Here is a 14,608-nt window from a genome sequence, read left to right on the forward strand (position 1 = left end):
CCACCAAGTGTGTTAGCAGCCTGCTTTGGGCTCCTTAGACTCTGTAATCAGTCGAAATTGATCAGAGGGCAGAGGCGACACGGGTAAGACTTTTCCGGGACTCAGGCTGCAGCCCAAGAGGCAAAAACAAGTAACCGACGCCAGACTCCATCAGAGAGAGGAGAGCCGGTCCTTACATAGGGGGCGAGGGGGGCGGGTCTAGGGGGCGGGGCCGTGTGCAGGGAGCATGCGCAGGACCCTGCTTTTGCTCCCCGTAATTGATTCGTGGCCTGTTTGTATCCTGCTGCTTTGCGTTGCCCCGACGGCACCTGCGTGGGGTTAGTGTCCTCGTATTTTTGTTACCTCCCTTGTACTTTTGATATTTTTCTTTTGTTATTGCGTTACTTCCCTTGCAGTTTTCTTGTTTGTTACCTAAGAGACTTTGTCCAGGTGCAAGCCCTCCAGGAAAGAGTCCCAGGTCCCAAGCTACCTCGTTGCTCTAAAATAGCAACAGCAGGGGGACCTTGTCAGGGTAAATAAGGATAAGGTTGGATTTTTCTTGTGACCAAAGGGAAAGAGTTCTTCTCGCCCCCTGTTTTCTTAGGGCTTTTCTGAGAGAAAACTAGTATTTGTAAATGCTTGCTCTGTCCTTTTGGTATGTATGCAAATGTTTTTAAAGGCTAAATAAGCCTCCTACCAGAATTGAAAAGCCAAGGATTTTTTGCTTTTGCCCAGGGAAAGACCCCCCCTTGTCAATGGCAACAGCAAGGCACTGCTGCAACAAAATCCACAGATGAGGCCGCTTCTAATCCACTGTCATGACTCACAGGTGTGCGGTCAGACGTCCAGGACCCGGGCCAAGAGACACACTGCAGAGACAGCCGTGTCCTCACGTGTGGAAGGGGCTAGGGAGCGCTGCAGGGACTCTCATTTCTTTTCTTTTTTTTTCTTTTTTCTGTCTTTTTTTTAAGGCCACACCTGCAGCCTATGGAGGTTCCCAGGGTAGGCGTCCAATCAGAGCTACAGATGCCGACCTACACCACAGCCACAGCAACACGGGATCCAAGCTGCATCTGCGACCTACACCACAGCTCATGGCAATGCCAGATCCTTCACCCACTGAGTAAGGCCAGGGATTGAACCTGTGTCCTCGTGGATATTAGTTCGATTTGTTTCTTCTGAGCCACAATGGGAACTCCAAGGACTCTGATTTTTTTTTTTTTTCTTTTTGTCTTTTTGTCTTTTCTAGGGCCGCTCCCATGGCCTAAGGAGGTTCCCAGGCTAGGGGTCGAATTGGAGCTGTAGCCGCCAGTCTATGCCAGAGCCACAGCCACAGCAATGCAGGATCCGAGCCGAGTCTGCAACCTACACCACAGCTCACGGCAATGCCAGATCCTTCACCCGCTGAGCAAGCCCAGGGATCGAACCTGCAACTTCATGGTTCCTAGTCAGATTCGTTAACCACTGAGCCAGGACTCTAATGCCTAACGAGGGCTGAAACCCCATACACGAGGGCCCCACCCTCGAGCCCTGATTCCCTCCCAAAGCCCCACCTCCGAATACCATACCCCTGGGCCTTAGGATATCAACATGGGAACGGGGTGGGGGCTGCGGTGGGGTGGGGGGACTCCAGACCACAGCAGGATTGAGGATGCAGCTGTCCTTGTCTCGTGGTGCTGCCGTGTCCTCAGCACAAGGGTGACCTCAAAGGCAGGCACTGCATCACCAGGTCTCCAACCCCCGACGCTTGTCACAGAAGTGACGGCAAGAAGAGACGCCAGCCAGCTTCAGCAGGCTGGGACGCCGCACACAGTCACGTGGGAGCAGTGGGCTTGGGACCCGGAGTCCCGGTCTCCGGATCTGGGAGACGGTGGGGGTGGAGGCGGGCTCACCAAGCAAGGAGTTTGGCATCCGAGATGGCGTGTCCCAGCCCTGGCTCATCTCTGACCATTTTTTTTTTTTTTTTTCAGGGAGACACGTCATCTCTGGGAGCGTCTGTAAAACCGGGTACTTGATGTACCGCGCAGAGTGGCTTCCAGGCTCTGGGGGGTGACGTTGGGAAGATGCTTTGGAAGCTGTAAGACACGAGGAGTCTTCCCTTCTGTCCACAGAGAAGGGGAGCAGCCCTCTGCAGGGCCCTCCGTGCTGGGGGTGGGGTTCTAGCTAGGCGGCCCCCCCACCTACTCCTCTGAGGCTTCCCCAGGTCCTCAGCCTGCCAGCCTCAAAGTCTGGGGGGTTCTGGAGTTCATGGGTCCACAGATGACAAGGGAACAACATGGCGAGATGCTTCTAGAAAACATTTCTCGACAAGCACAGAGCTTGGGCCCCAACCCCAGAAGTTAGAGCCACGGCCAGCCCAGCTCTGGGGCCTCTTATGCTGTCCCCGGCCGGCTGATGGCAGCCCCACACCCCTGCCCCCACACTGCTTCGCCAAGCTGGACCTGGCAGGTGGAGCATCTCCGTTTCAGCGCAGCTGACCCTCTGCAGGGAAGGGCTGCTCAGGGATCAGGAGTTCAGAGCTCCCTGGCTTCTGCCATCGGCCAGCCTGGGGGCATCAGCTGGGACTCCCCCTCCGCGGGCTGGTGTCTGTCAAATGCAGGGTTTGGATGCAGCCACAGCTGCTATAATTCTGAGGTGGGGGCTGGGAGCGGAGCAGCAGGGACGTGCCTGGCTGGCTGGCCCAAGGGAGCGGTCCTTGCTCCTCCTGCCTCAGGCTCCAGCAGCCACTCCCCCTCCTCCGCCCTCTCCTGCTGCCAGCCAGATGCCAGGTGGCAAACTCACCGTGAGAGACCAGGGGAGAGGACCCCAGGTCCTAGGGGACAGGCCTGGGAAGATGGCCGTGCCCTCAGCTCCCAGATCTCTGGAATTTCAGTCCCCCTTGCCGTCCACAGGTCGCCGTCACGGAGCGCCTGGGCCCTCCTCCCGCAGCCCGCAGCCCCGTGGAGGCTGAGTCTGGGAATCTGCGCAGTAACTTACTGGGAAGCTGACATTCACACACACATTTTATTTTTCATTTAATGCGCCCTTTGCTGCTTAATAGCCTAGAAGTCCTCCCCGTGGGACTTCCCTGTCCTGCTCAGGTTGGCTGGGGGGGTGCACCCAGGTCTCCTGCCAACGCGGACAGAGGGTTCAGGGGGTGTGTTCCGCGACCGTGTCCCCTCCGCTGTGCCCTGCGGGACTTCCATAGGACCTGTTACGGGGCTGTCAGCGCAGCTCAGAGTGCCACGGCAGGCGTTTGTCTTTGGGATGTGACCCATTGCAGGGACGGCCATCCTCCAAGAACACGGGCGCCGACCAGGCTGGACAGAGGGCACAGCCACGAGGCCCACATACAGGGACCCGTTCACAGCGCACGTGCGGGCGCCCTGGGGCTGGGGAGGAGGGGCCCTCCGACCCGCTGCGGTTGCTTTGGAAAGAGTCTGATCTAGGGGTTCGGCCCCTGTCCACCTCAGCCGGACTCTTTGGTTTGGCCCCAGCCCCTCCTCAGCGCCCCCTGGCCTTGAACCTGAGCTCACCCATCCTAGGGCTGCTGCCATCTGTGAGAGGAGACACTTGCAGGACGGCACCCGCTCAGCCCCCTATGACCCCAGAAGAAAGCCAGGGTGGGGAGGGGGCCACGCTCCTGGTGGGAGACTCCAGGGCCCAGGTCATCTGGGAACTGTGGCAGGTTAGCAGTCGTCTGCGACAGAAAGCCTCCAGACGCTGTCCCAGCCCCAACGCTGCCTCCGGCCCGAGGCCTCCACAGGTTCGCAGGGCCGCCTGTCTGTCTGTCTGGACGGGGCGTTCAGCCAGGGAGGAGGGGCACTCGGGGGGGGGCCCTCCGCCACGTCCCCCCTCCCCTCCCTGGAGCTCCCGGGCGGTCACTCCTCCTGGAGCAGGGGCTCCCGGTCCCCCTCCTGCACCCGCTCGTCCTCCTCCTTCTCCATGCAGCCCACCGTGGCCGCCAGCCCAGCACCCACGCCTCCCCCGACCACGGCCGCCCCCGTGGCCCCCACCGCAGCTCCAGCGGCCACCATCCCCGCCTCCGCGGCCAGCGCCGCTGCGGCCATCCCCGCACCCACCACGCCACCGGCCAGGCCCATGAGCCCCGCACCCACGGCGCCGCCCACGGCGGCCAGGTGGCCGCAGAAGCGCACGGTGTAGGAGTCCATGAAGGCCTTGGCCTCGGCCTGCAGCTCGGCCTCCAGCGCCTCTAAGGTCTGCTCCCGGCCCGCACACAGCAAGGCCGCCCCGTGCTGGGCCAGGAGCGCGTCCTTCTGGGCCGACAGGAGGTTCCGCATGGTGTCTGGCAGCACCCGGAGCGCAGAGAATATGCGTTTGGTGGCCACGTCCTGTGACGGAGGAGAGAAGGGGCCCTGACCAGAGCCCAGGAGCCGCGCTCTGGACCCCTGGCCTCCCTCCCTCTGGACCTCTGGGCTGCCACCTGCTGGACACCCGGCCTCCCTCCCACCAGACCCCTGGTCTCTCCTGGGCCCTTGGCTCACCTGCTGCCGCACGTACTCCTCGAACTCCTTCTTAGCAGCTTCCACGGTCCGCAGGTCGTGCAGCTGAGCAGCCATCTGTCCACGGGAAAACCCGGCTGCCTCCCTCCTTCACCCCCGCCAGGCGCTGCCGGTTCCCGGGCTCCATCCCAGGTGCCCGCCCGCCTCCTCCCGGTGCGTCCTCCCCGCAGCCCCGTACCTCGTCCGGAGAGGCGCACCCGGGCCCCGTCCTGCCCATCCAGCCCGAGAGGTTCTGCAGAGACAGCGTCGGAGGGTCAGAGGGCGCGGGGGCCAGTGGGGCTCCTGGGGCTCCGGGGAGCTGTCACACCTTGATTTCCTGAGCCAGCTGCTGCCCCGTGAGCAGGCGTCTGTCCCCCCGGGCCACGGGGCGCCCCTCGCTCCAGTAGCCCTGGCAGCGGCTCTTGGCGTGCTGGGGGGCCGCACTCAGCACATCGGCCACGTAGGCGCGGAGATGGCCCGTGTCGTCCTCTGTGTCTGGGGAAGAGAGTCCTCTTGCTGAGGGGGAGCGGTGGGGAGCGGGAGCAGCTTTCGGAGGAGAAGGGGTGGTGGGCTGGGCGGCACCGGCTGTTCACCGGGAGGAGGGCAGGCTGGGCGGGGGAGGGAGGCTTTGCCCCTGGGGACACTCACCGCTGGGGCTTCCGTGGCCTTTGCTCACCCACCGCCTCCCGGGGGCAGGAAGGAGGTAACAGCGGGCGCGCCGCCCTCGGAGCAGCTCCTGAACTTTGGGGTACTTGCCGGAGGATTTCTGAGAGGGGGCAGAGAGCGCTCTGAGCTCTGCAGGACCCCGCCGGCCCCCCTGAATCCCTGCCCCGCCCACTCGGCCCGGCCCCTCCCTCACCTGGATGATGTCACCCACGTGTCCCTGCCCTGCCTTGCCGGGGTGGGAGGAGTCGCGCACTAAGAGGTCCAGGTGCTGTAAGAAAAGGGGTGCTGATGCCAGCAGCCAGGGGGCCGGGGCCTGGGGTGGCGAGTCCAGAAACGGGCATCTCACCTGGATGGGCACCATCCCATAATGTCGGCCCATCACCTCGGCCACACGGACGAACATCTGGGGACGGGCACAGAGGGTCACGGCTGGGTCACCCCAAGGACCCTGCCTCCCCTCCCTTGGGGCTCCCAGCTCCAAAACCTCCCACCTCTCCCCACCCGGAGGTCCACCCCTCTGCCTTCGACCCCCACCCTGCTCCAGGTCTCGAAATCCTGGGCCTGAGCCAGAGGACACCTGATTCCGGCTGGTCCAGGCCCTGGCCTCGCGGTTACTGCAGGGACAAGGCGGCAGCCCCAGGACCAGGGGTCTCACCTCCAGATACTCCAGGTCCGTGTCCTTCAGCTCCTGGGAGGCGGCGAGGATCTGGAACCAAGGAGAACAAGGCGGGGAGGGTGGGGGGGGGGTCTGTGAAGGCAGAGAGGCGCTGGGAAGACCCCGCCGAGGAGGGACCCGGGCAGACCGCGGGGCTCCGTCCGCGCGAGGGACCAGCCCGGGCCCCTGAGCCTGCAGGGCTGGCCGGCCGTGAGGGCTGGAAGGCAGGCCGGGCCTGGGCGCACAGACCTTCAGCTGCCCCCAGGGACCTTGACCTGCCTTTACGACCTACCACGTTCCCGCTTTCGCGGACTGGGGGCCCCCCAGCCCCGCAAGGACCGCAGACCCAGAAGCCTCTGGGATCAGGGGGTCCTGGCGCTCGGAGGGCCAGGTGGCGGAGATGCCAGGTGTGGAGAGCTGGGCGGGCCTCACCTGGTAGGAGCTCAGCATGGAGGTGAGCGCGCACAGCCTGGTCCGTGTTTCCCTGCTCAGTTCGGGGCTCATGGCATCCCCCGTGTCCACCAGGAACACGGCCACCTGGGTGGGGGCGGGGTGCGAACCGAGGGGTCAGCCCGCCTCGCCCACCCCCGCAGCATCCCTGCGGATCCCTGCCCTTTGGTCCATCTGCTCAATGCCCTCCCCAGACCCCTCACCTTCTTCCCCTCCTTCCCCAGCAGGAAGGGCTGGCTCCACATCCAGATGCCCCTGGAGAGGCTGGTGGCCCCCCATCTGAAGCCCTGCAGGGAGCCCCCTCCCCTCGGCCAGCCGCCCTCGCCGGACTCCTGCGGGGCAGAGAAACACAGCAGCCATTGGACCATCCGGCCCCCGCGCCCTCCCCAGGCCAGGCTGGGACCCCCTCCTGCCCCCCAGGCCGCCCTCACCAGGCCAGGCAGGCCCCGGAGCAGGTGGTTGAGGACGAAGTTCTTTCCCGAGTGCTGCTCCCCCAGGACGGCCAGCAGGCAGACCGGGGTGTCCCTGGCCAGGGGGTGCTTCAGGCAGCGGTTGATGGCCCCCATTCTCAGGATGAGGCCCCCAGAGGCGTTGATGCGCACCAGCAGCAGCGGCTCAGCCCTCACAGCACAGGTCTCCTGGGCCCGGAGAGGGGGCTCCTGAGCACCTGGGCTGCGGGTGCGGGCCCCCCAGTCTGGAGCGCGTCCCCCCGCTCCATCCCCGCCCTGGCACCTGCAGCGCAGCGGGCAGCGGCGTCCGCGGCAGGAGCCTCATCCTCTCCCCCAGGCCCCGGAGGCCCTTCCTCTGCTTGCACGTCTTCTTGCACTCGGGGCAGCAGGGTGGCCCGCCGGGCACACGGTGGGTGCTGAAGCACCGCGGGCAGAAGTCGTGGCCGCAGTCCAGCGACACGGGCTCGCGCAGCCTCTCCAGGCAGATGGAGCAGGCGGGCAGCTCCCGGGGTGCCGCGGGCCGGGACCCCAGCCCCAGCTCCAACTTGGGGAATGGCCTGTGGGACCTGGGGGCAGGCGGGCCGTTGGACAGCGGCATGCGGGGTGCAGGGACCCCGGCGAGGCCGTGAGAGCGAGCCCCAGAGGGGAGAGCCCGGATGGGACCGTCTTGGGCAGGTCCTGCCCCGTCCAGCCCCTTTGCAGCGGTCCAAGAGGGGCGGCTGGCAGCACCTGCCTCCCCACCAGACAAAATGGAGCTGGTGCAGTGCCCTGCCCGGAGCCCGGAGATGCCCACAGTAATCCTCTCCCACGGCCTCCGGCTGCGCGGGGGGCCAGGAGCACCGACTCCTCCAGACCCCGAGGGAGCAGAGAAGCCTCTACCACCTCCCTGCGGCGGCTCAAACAGGCCAGGCGGTGGGACCAGAAGGAGAGGGTGGGGGCCTCCGTGGTGGACAGATGGCTCCGACTCTGGGAAGATTCCAGCTCTGAGCTGGAACCAGCCTCCCTGCAGTGCCCACCGACCCCCATCCCTCCCTCACAGCCTGGCAGAGCCAGCTTGGCACCCCACCCCCGCAGGCCTCTGCGCTCCTGCCCGGCCCCCGACCCCGCAGGCCCTGCCACTTACCAACTGTTGCTGCTATTGCCCATGAAGCTACGTTTTCTCTCCTTGGAGAGAAAATTGTGGGGGGGACCCCCAAAACGTTATTTAGAAGAGAATCCAGACTTCTCTCTTCATCCTGGGTTCCATTCGCCCCTCCTCCCCCTCCGCAGACCCATCCCCCACCCCCAGGTGGCCCCTTCCCAGCCCCCCCCACCTCCCCCATCTCAGGACCAAAGACTTGCCTGTTTGCCAAGCCGGTGACAAAAGGAAATGACAGACAAGGCGGACCTCGGCATGGGAGGCTGGCTGCGGGAGAGGGTCTGGGAGCAGAGAGAGGAGGCCGAGAGGCCCTGGGGGGCCGGGAGGGGGGCTTTTCTCCTGGCAGGGCTGGCCGAGCTGTGGCAGGTGGAGGCTGGGGGGGGTGGTCCTCCCCGGAGGAGCCGACTCGGCAGGGCTGGAAGATGGATGTGACAGTGACAGTCGGGAAAGACAAGGCTGCCTCTGGACTCACCCCAGGGGCGGAGACAGGACTGCGGGAACCGGGGCTCCGAGGAGGAGGGACACCGCCAGGCTCAGAATCCCTGGCAGAGGCTGGGATGCAGGCAAGCCGAGGTGGTGAGTCGCCATGGAGACGGAAGGGAAAGATAAGGACAGGGCGGGGGAGGACGGATGGAGAGGGAAGCCATATGGGTGCGTGGCAGACGCGCAAGGCAGGCTGGCACTGCCCCTGCTGGCCCAGGGGGCTGTTCCGGGGCCCTGGGGCAGGGGGTGCAAAGGGCAGAGGTGTGGGACCCGGCGCCGACCCAGGGTCTCGAGGGCCTCCTTCCTCCCACAACGGACGCTGCCCTGCGCGGCTGCCAAGCACAGGGACTGTGATGCCATCCCACGGCACTCGGCCCGCGCTTCCTCCCCCAGCAGCCTCGGCTGACCGAGTCTTCCTCTGCTGGGGGCTTCCATCGTCCAAGCTTTTGGCGGTTACTCCTGGGCCTTCTGACTGCCTCTCACCTGGGCTCCTCCCGTTCACCCCCATCGTGTGCGGCCAGCATGGACGCCTGAGCGCGGCCGACCTCGTGCTGCTCAAACACCTGCCATGGCTCCCTACTACCATCGGCTCAAAACCCACAGTTCCCGGCCTGCGGCCACCAGCCTGAACTGCCGTCAGCCGCCCTGCCTCCCCCACCTCCACCGCTTTGCTCAGGGAGTCCTCTGCCTGTAGTGCCCGCCCCCCCATCCCCCGGAGACCCTCGCAGGCCCAGCTCAGGGGCCGCCTCTGCTTGGAGCTCCCTGCCTCGCTTGTCCTGCTGGACCTGGTCTGAGGGCCCAGGCACCTGACCCTGGCAGATTCGGCGTGGCCCAGGCTGACCTAGCTCCCTCGCAGCTGCGCCTGTGAGCCGGGCCGGGGGCTGCCCCTCAGCTCCTGGAGGGGTCACAGCCGCAGACGGAGGCCACCTGTCCGGATGAAGAGCGCTCTTCCTGAGCCGGGATGCAGGCGTGGGGGTGGGTTCCTATCCTGAGACGGCAGGCGGGGACCCTCTGCTGCCCCGGCTGGGTCTTCTTCACCCCAGCCTTTCGAACCAGGGACCGGAGGACCCCCTCTGTGGACTGAATCAGAGCAGAGACGCAGCAAGAGGCCTCGAGCCACTGGTCGGCAGCAAAGCCTTGCTGGTGGTAGAGTCGGGAGGGCAGGGCTGCGTCCACTGCGCTCCGTCCGCAGGGGAGTCACGTGGCCTCACACCCCTGGCAGACGGTGGCCGGGGGGCCTGGGTGCTGGACACATCAGGGCACGTTGCCTGCCGCCCTGTCCCCTCGGAGCCTCCGTTCCCTCATCTCAAGGCACCCCCGGTGGGGGCATTTGGATTGAAAACCAATCTCCCCTTCCCGCGGGCCCACTACCCGCACCCACCTTCCCGCTGGGACCGTATTGAGCCTGGGGGCAGATGTGGGTCCCAAGGAGGGGTTTGGGCCTGCCCTGCCCCACTCCAAAATGCCCAGCGACAGTTCGGCGGTCCCCAGTTCTGCTTGAGCCCACGCTCAGACCTCTGCATGGAGGGGTGCCCGGGGCTAGGAGTGGGAGCCGGGAAGGCAACCTGCAGAGCCCCAAGATCCCCAGAGAAGGCTCTGTTTCCCACTAGAATTCGCTGATAAAACAAACTCAAACTGAAATCAGGAAGAGCCTCCGGACAGGAGGCAGAGGCAGCAGCCCCCGAGTATGGCACCCAGGCCGACGCAGCTGCCTCCGTGCCCGGGACCACCCAGCCTCACCAAGGTGTGTCCGTGCCAGACCCCCATGGGAGCATCAGAGACCCGGCCCCAGGGGTCAGGCTGCTTTGGGGGGAAGGACAAGGGCCAGGCCAGGGACAACAGAGCTGGGGGGAGAGGCCTGCTCCCCACAGCAGCCCTGTCTGCCTGGCATCTGTCTATTTCCAATAAAGATGAAGATGAGGCCTCGTATGGTGGGGAAGCCCTGCTCTTGCAGAGCGAAAACCAGGCTTCCACTTCCTGGATGGTCCCCCCCAGGGGCCACCAGTCCCCTCCCGTGGAGGTGGCTCCCGCCCTGGCCTGAGACGGCTCTGCGACTGAAAGCCGCACTCCAGGGCGGTGGCCCTCCCGCCACCGGCCAGGGGTGTGTCCTTTCCGCCTCTGTGACCAGAGGCAGTGGGGAGCGGCCAGCAGAGGGGGGCGCCGAGCCCGGTCCCTGAGCTTCACGCCGGGCGGGACACAGTCCAGACACTGGAGAGGCCAGTGTGGGCCCGGAACCCTGCACCCCCTCTCCTGCCAGCCGCCAGGGACTTCCCACGGGCAGCAGGAGGAAAGCCCCCCCCCCCCGACCCGACCCCCCACATCCCGTTTTCACAGCAGGAGTCCTCTCCTCTTTGCTCAGCGCTCCAGGGTCACAAGGTCTTGCCGAGAGCTGCCTCCGCTGATTCCCGGACAGAGGCAGCCCAGCTCCTCCAGCGGGGAGGCCAAGGCCCAGGAGGGCAGGCCCAGGCCTATGGCGCCCCCTCGCCGCCCTCGCGCTGTGGGCTCCGTGCAGACAGAGGGTCCCCCGCAGCCCCCAGGCCCAGGCTGGCTCAGACGCCCTTCAGGAAGCTTCTCCGTCCTTTCTCCCCATCCCCGTGCTCAGATATCTAGGAAACGCTCCCTACGTACCAAGCACGGAGCACGCTGCCAGGCCCACAGGGCACAGATGGGGTCCCCGCCCCAGGAGCTCAAGGCTGGGCTCAGACACGAAACACGGAGACAGACCACTGCCCTCGTTGTGGTCACTGCTGGCGCCGAAGCCCAGGGGACGCTGGGACCCAGGGAAGCCCCTCACCCAGACTTGGGGCCACTGAGGCTGCCATGCCGGAAGGGAGCTGGGGGCACGGGCCGGCCACCAGGACAGCACGTGCACAGGCCAGGCTGGGGTCAGGGGAGTGAGGCAGGGTCCAGGGTCCAGGGTCCAGGGTCCAGGGTCCAGGGTCCGGGGTGTGGTCAGCAGAACACAGAGCACGGACGGACACCGGGCAGATCCCAGACTCCCCTCGCGTGACCCTAGGAACCATAAGTGACCTTGAGCAGGAGGCACGTGACAGGGTCTGCATCCCTGAACCACCGCCTTGCCCACACGGACAGACTCGAGGGGACCTCGCTGCTCCCGGCGGCTTCTCACGGGCACCTCTGGGCACGAAGCTCGTCTGTAAGCCAGACTTCAGGGGACAGCGTCCGGAGCGTCGCCAGCGTCCTGCTGTAACGCTGACGGCTGTGCTGCACGCTCCCGCCCGACGCCAACCCTGAGCCTTGCCAGCTCCAGCCACCCACGATGAAGACGAAGCTGGGTGTTGTCTCTGGATCTGGGGCTCTGGGCTTCGCAGACTGTCAGGCCGCCCAAAGCACACACGGTTCCTGATCATGAGAAGGCAGCGTGAACTTATCCTGAGTGTCCAGCTATAAATACATAGTTACACTGCGGACACAGGCTCCCGTGGGCGGAGCTGTCGTTGACCACGAGGCCCCCAGCACCGGCCCCCTGCCACCGAGGCTGAGTGCCTTTCCGATCAGAACATACGAGACACACGGGGCACCCGCCGTGGGCAGACCTCCTGGCACAGCAACAGCACCAGAGGCGCCTCGTGCGCGGGCCTGGGCAGGGCAGGCCCTGTGAGGACAGGGCTCCCAGGGACCTTAGAAGAAGGGGGGACGCGGCCCGCAGGCAGAGGGAGGCCCAGCGCCCTGTTTGAGAGGCTCTGGCCTGCGGATAAATGAGGCCCCGCCAAGCAGGCTTGGAAGGCGACGCGTGTTCTCTGAGTTTACAATGGATCTTTAAACAGAAAGGAATTCAGCTGGCAACGAAAGTCGGAGATCGGAACGTGAGGCCCTGGGCTAGGGGCCTGTCCCAGGCCCTGGAGGAGACTGTCGCCCCCGCCCGGGACCCAGACGGGCGGCTTAAACCACAGACCCATATTTCCCACGTCCTGGAGGCTGGGATCGGAGATGAAGGCGCCGGCCAGCTTGGGGTCTCCCGAGGCCCCCCTTGGCGTGCAGACGTCCGCCTCCTCCGTGTCCTTGCATGGCCGTCCCTCTGTGCACGTCTGCGTCCCCGCCTGCTCTTCTCAGGAGGACCCAGGCTCTGGACCAGGGCCAGCCCAGTGACCCCATTCTGGCGCGGTGACCTACTTAAAGGCTCTGCCTCCAAAGACAGTCCTGCTCTGAGGTCGCGGGGTTAGGGCTGCAATGCATGAATTTTGAGGGCGCACACTGAGCCCAGAACGGGGCCCGAGTGGCCCGCGAGCGCGTGACGGCGAGGAGAGGAGCGCGGAGGGTCCTGGGGTCAGGCTGAGAACACCAGGCCCAGACATAAAAGGGCGGGGTGACAAGACTGGGCTTTTTGGGGTACATCTGGGAGCTGCCCTGGCAGGGGCAGGGGGCCCGTCGGTGGGGCTGGGGGGGAGGGGGCACGGGGGAGAGACCCACCTCCTCACCCTCACAGCCCGCGCCGCCGACCAGGAGGCTGAGTGGGTCACGGGTCCTCACGCAGAAGCTGGACGCGCCTGCACAGGAGCCAACACTCCGACCTGGGGGCAGGAGGCTGGGCTGCGGAGCTTGGATGCACAGGCTGGGGGCACGGGTTGCTGTGGGGGCAGCAGGAGGTGACATCAAGGATGCCCGAAGACCCCCGAGCACCATTCTGGGGTTCACACTGGCTGGGAGTCCCTGGCTGCCAGCCGACCCACCCTCATGCGCGGCTGTCCGGGCTCCAGGCCCTCCCCCACGCCACCCTACTGGGACTCCCAGCCCCCACGGGTCTGGAGCATCGGGCGGGTGGCCAGGATGCGAGGGACGCGGCCAGCTGGCCCCTGAGGAGCAAACGGCCCCCCGCAGATTACGTGCAGCTGGACCCGGTCCCCCAGGCCCTCCGAGGTGGACACGGCCAGCCAGACTGCACGGAGCCGGGCCCTGCGCGCCCAGCCTCTGCATCCAGACCTCCAGTGGCCTGTGGGCCCAGGCCCAGGCCACCCCCCAGCGCGGACCGGACCAGCGGCAGGGTACTGGGCAGGTTCAGACACTGATTCTGCCCCGCCCGCCCGCTCAGTTTCCCAGCAGTAAAACCAAAGACAACAGTTCCCCCCCGGGCAGGGTTATTATGGAGAGCCTGCATGCAGCTGGTGCTCCATAAATGCCAGCCTGGGCTCCCCTCATTGGGTCCGCACCTCCCCAGGTGCTGCGCCCCCCGCCTGGACCCTGAGGCCTCCGTCCCAGGGCCTGACCCCTTCTCCGTCAAATGAAAGCCACGACGACAGCTCCGATGCGACCCCTCGCCTGGGAACCTCCACATGCTGCAGGAGCGGCTGTAGAAAAGGCAAAAAGACTGGAAAAGAAAAGAAAGCCAGGAGACTCCTAAGGAAGGGGTACGGGGGTGGGGGGCTCGTGCCCGACGCCCACAGATGAAAGTGCCATCAGCTCGTTCATCCACTGATGAGAGTGAGTGCACGCTGAGGGCTTCAACCAACAGGATCCCGCGTCCTCCTGACCTGGAGGAAAACAGGGGAGACACTGCTCCATTGTACAGACGAGGAGACTGAGGCTGCCCGGGGCACAGGCAGGCAGCCTGGCTTCTGCCGGCCTCCCTCCCTGTCTGTCGCACTCACACACACACACACACACACACACTTTGCCCGCCTCTCTCAAACCCCGGGCCGGGCTGAGCGCAGCAGCCGGGCCCCTGAGACCCACCACAGCCTGTTTGTTGACCAAACGAGCGTGCAGTGAGATGAGGTCACGGGCACTGATCAGCTGACCCCGGAGGTCACAAAGGCGGGATCCGAAGCCCGGAATGTGCTTCTGCTCTCCGCCAGCGGCCGCCGCTCCCTCCCCGGCCTCCTGCCAACCCACCCTCCTTGCCCAGCCAGCCAGGGTTTTAAAGAAAGGAAATCAAAGGGAGTCCTTCCTGGGACAGGGGACCCGCCGGGCACAGGCACCGGGGCACACAGCACCGCATCAGCGCTGGGCTGAGTGACTCCCAGGCGCGGGGACGGGGGCGGAGAAGGTGCGCCTTCTCCTGTTCCTGTGCGAGGACCGCTAAGCCCTGGACACAGGCAGAAGGTGAGAGAAGACTCTAGAGGCAGAGAGGAGAGCGAGGGCTGGGGCCCCGAGGAGCCAGGCGGGGGTGGGTGCCCTGGAGTTTCTTTCTTTTTTTTTTTTTGGCCACCCCACGGCCTATGGATCTCCGTGACCAGGGGTCAGACCCCAGCCCCAGTTACAACCTAAGCTGCAGCAACCCTGTATCCTTAACCCACCGTGCTGGGCTGGGGATTGAACCTGCGCCCCAGAGCTCCCCAGGCGATGATGC

General features: G+C 65.4%; 1 protein-coding gene across 3 annotated transcripts; it reads right to left on the reverse strand.

Annotated features, from left to right (window-relative positions):
• Positions 2,964–9,583, reverse strand: RNF112 (ring finger protein 112). Of its 3 annotated transcripts, XM_021067942.1 has the most exons (15): positions 9,143–9,583; positions 8,022–8,233; positions 7,804–7,844; positions 6,964–7,246; positions 6,663–6,869; positions 6,435–6,563; positions 6,214–6,318; positions 5,782–5,832; positions 5,473–5,529; positions 5,320–5,394; positions 5,109–5,226; positions 4,789–4,955; positions 4,660–4,713; positions 4,464–4,538; positions 2,973–4,310 (listed from the first exon to the last, which is right to left on the reverse strand). In XM_021067942.1, exons 2-15 carry the CDS (start codon positions 8,073–8,075, stop codon positions 3,840–3,842), a joined length of 1,887 nt encoding a protein of 628 aa, XP_020923601.1. In that variant the 5' UTR covers positions 8,076–8,233; positions 9,143–9,583; the 3' UTR covers positions 2,973–3,839. The 3 variants fall into 3 exon arrangements, with proteins under 3 accessions (XP_020923603.1, XP_020923602.1, XP_020923601.1); XM_021067944.1 differs by lacking the exon at positions 9,143–9,583 and having other exon boundaries at positions 2,964–4,310; positions 6,663–6,866; positions 8,022–8,387; XM_021067943.1 differs by lacking the exon at positions 9,143–9,583 and having other exon boundaries at positions 2,964–4,310; positions 8,022–8,385.

This window comes from Sus scrofa, chromosome 12 (genome assembly GCF_000003025.6).
Source record: "Sus scrofa isolate TJ Tabasco breed Duroc chromosome 12, Sscrofa11.1, whole genome shotgun sequence".
In the NCBI taxonomy this organism is placed as follows: domain Eukaryota; kingdom Metazoa; phylum Chordata; class Mammalia; order Artiodactyla; family Suidae; genus Sus; species Sus scrofa.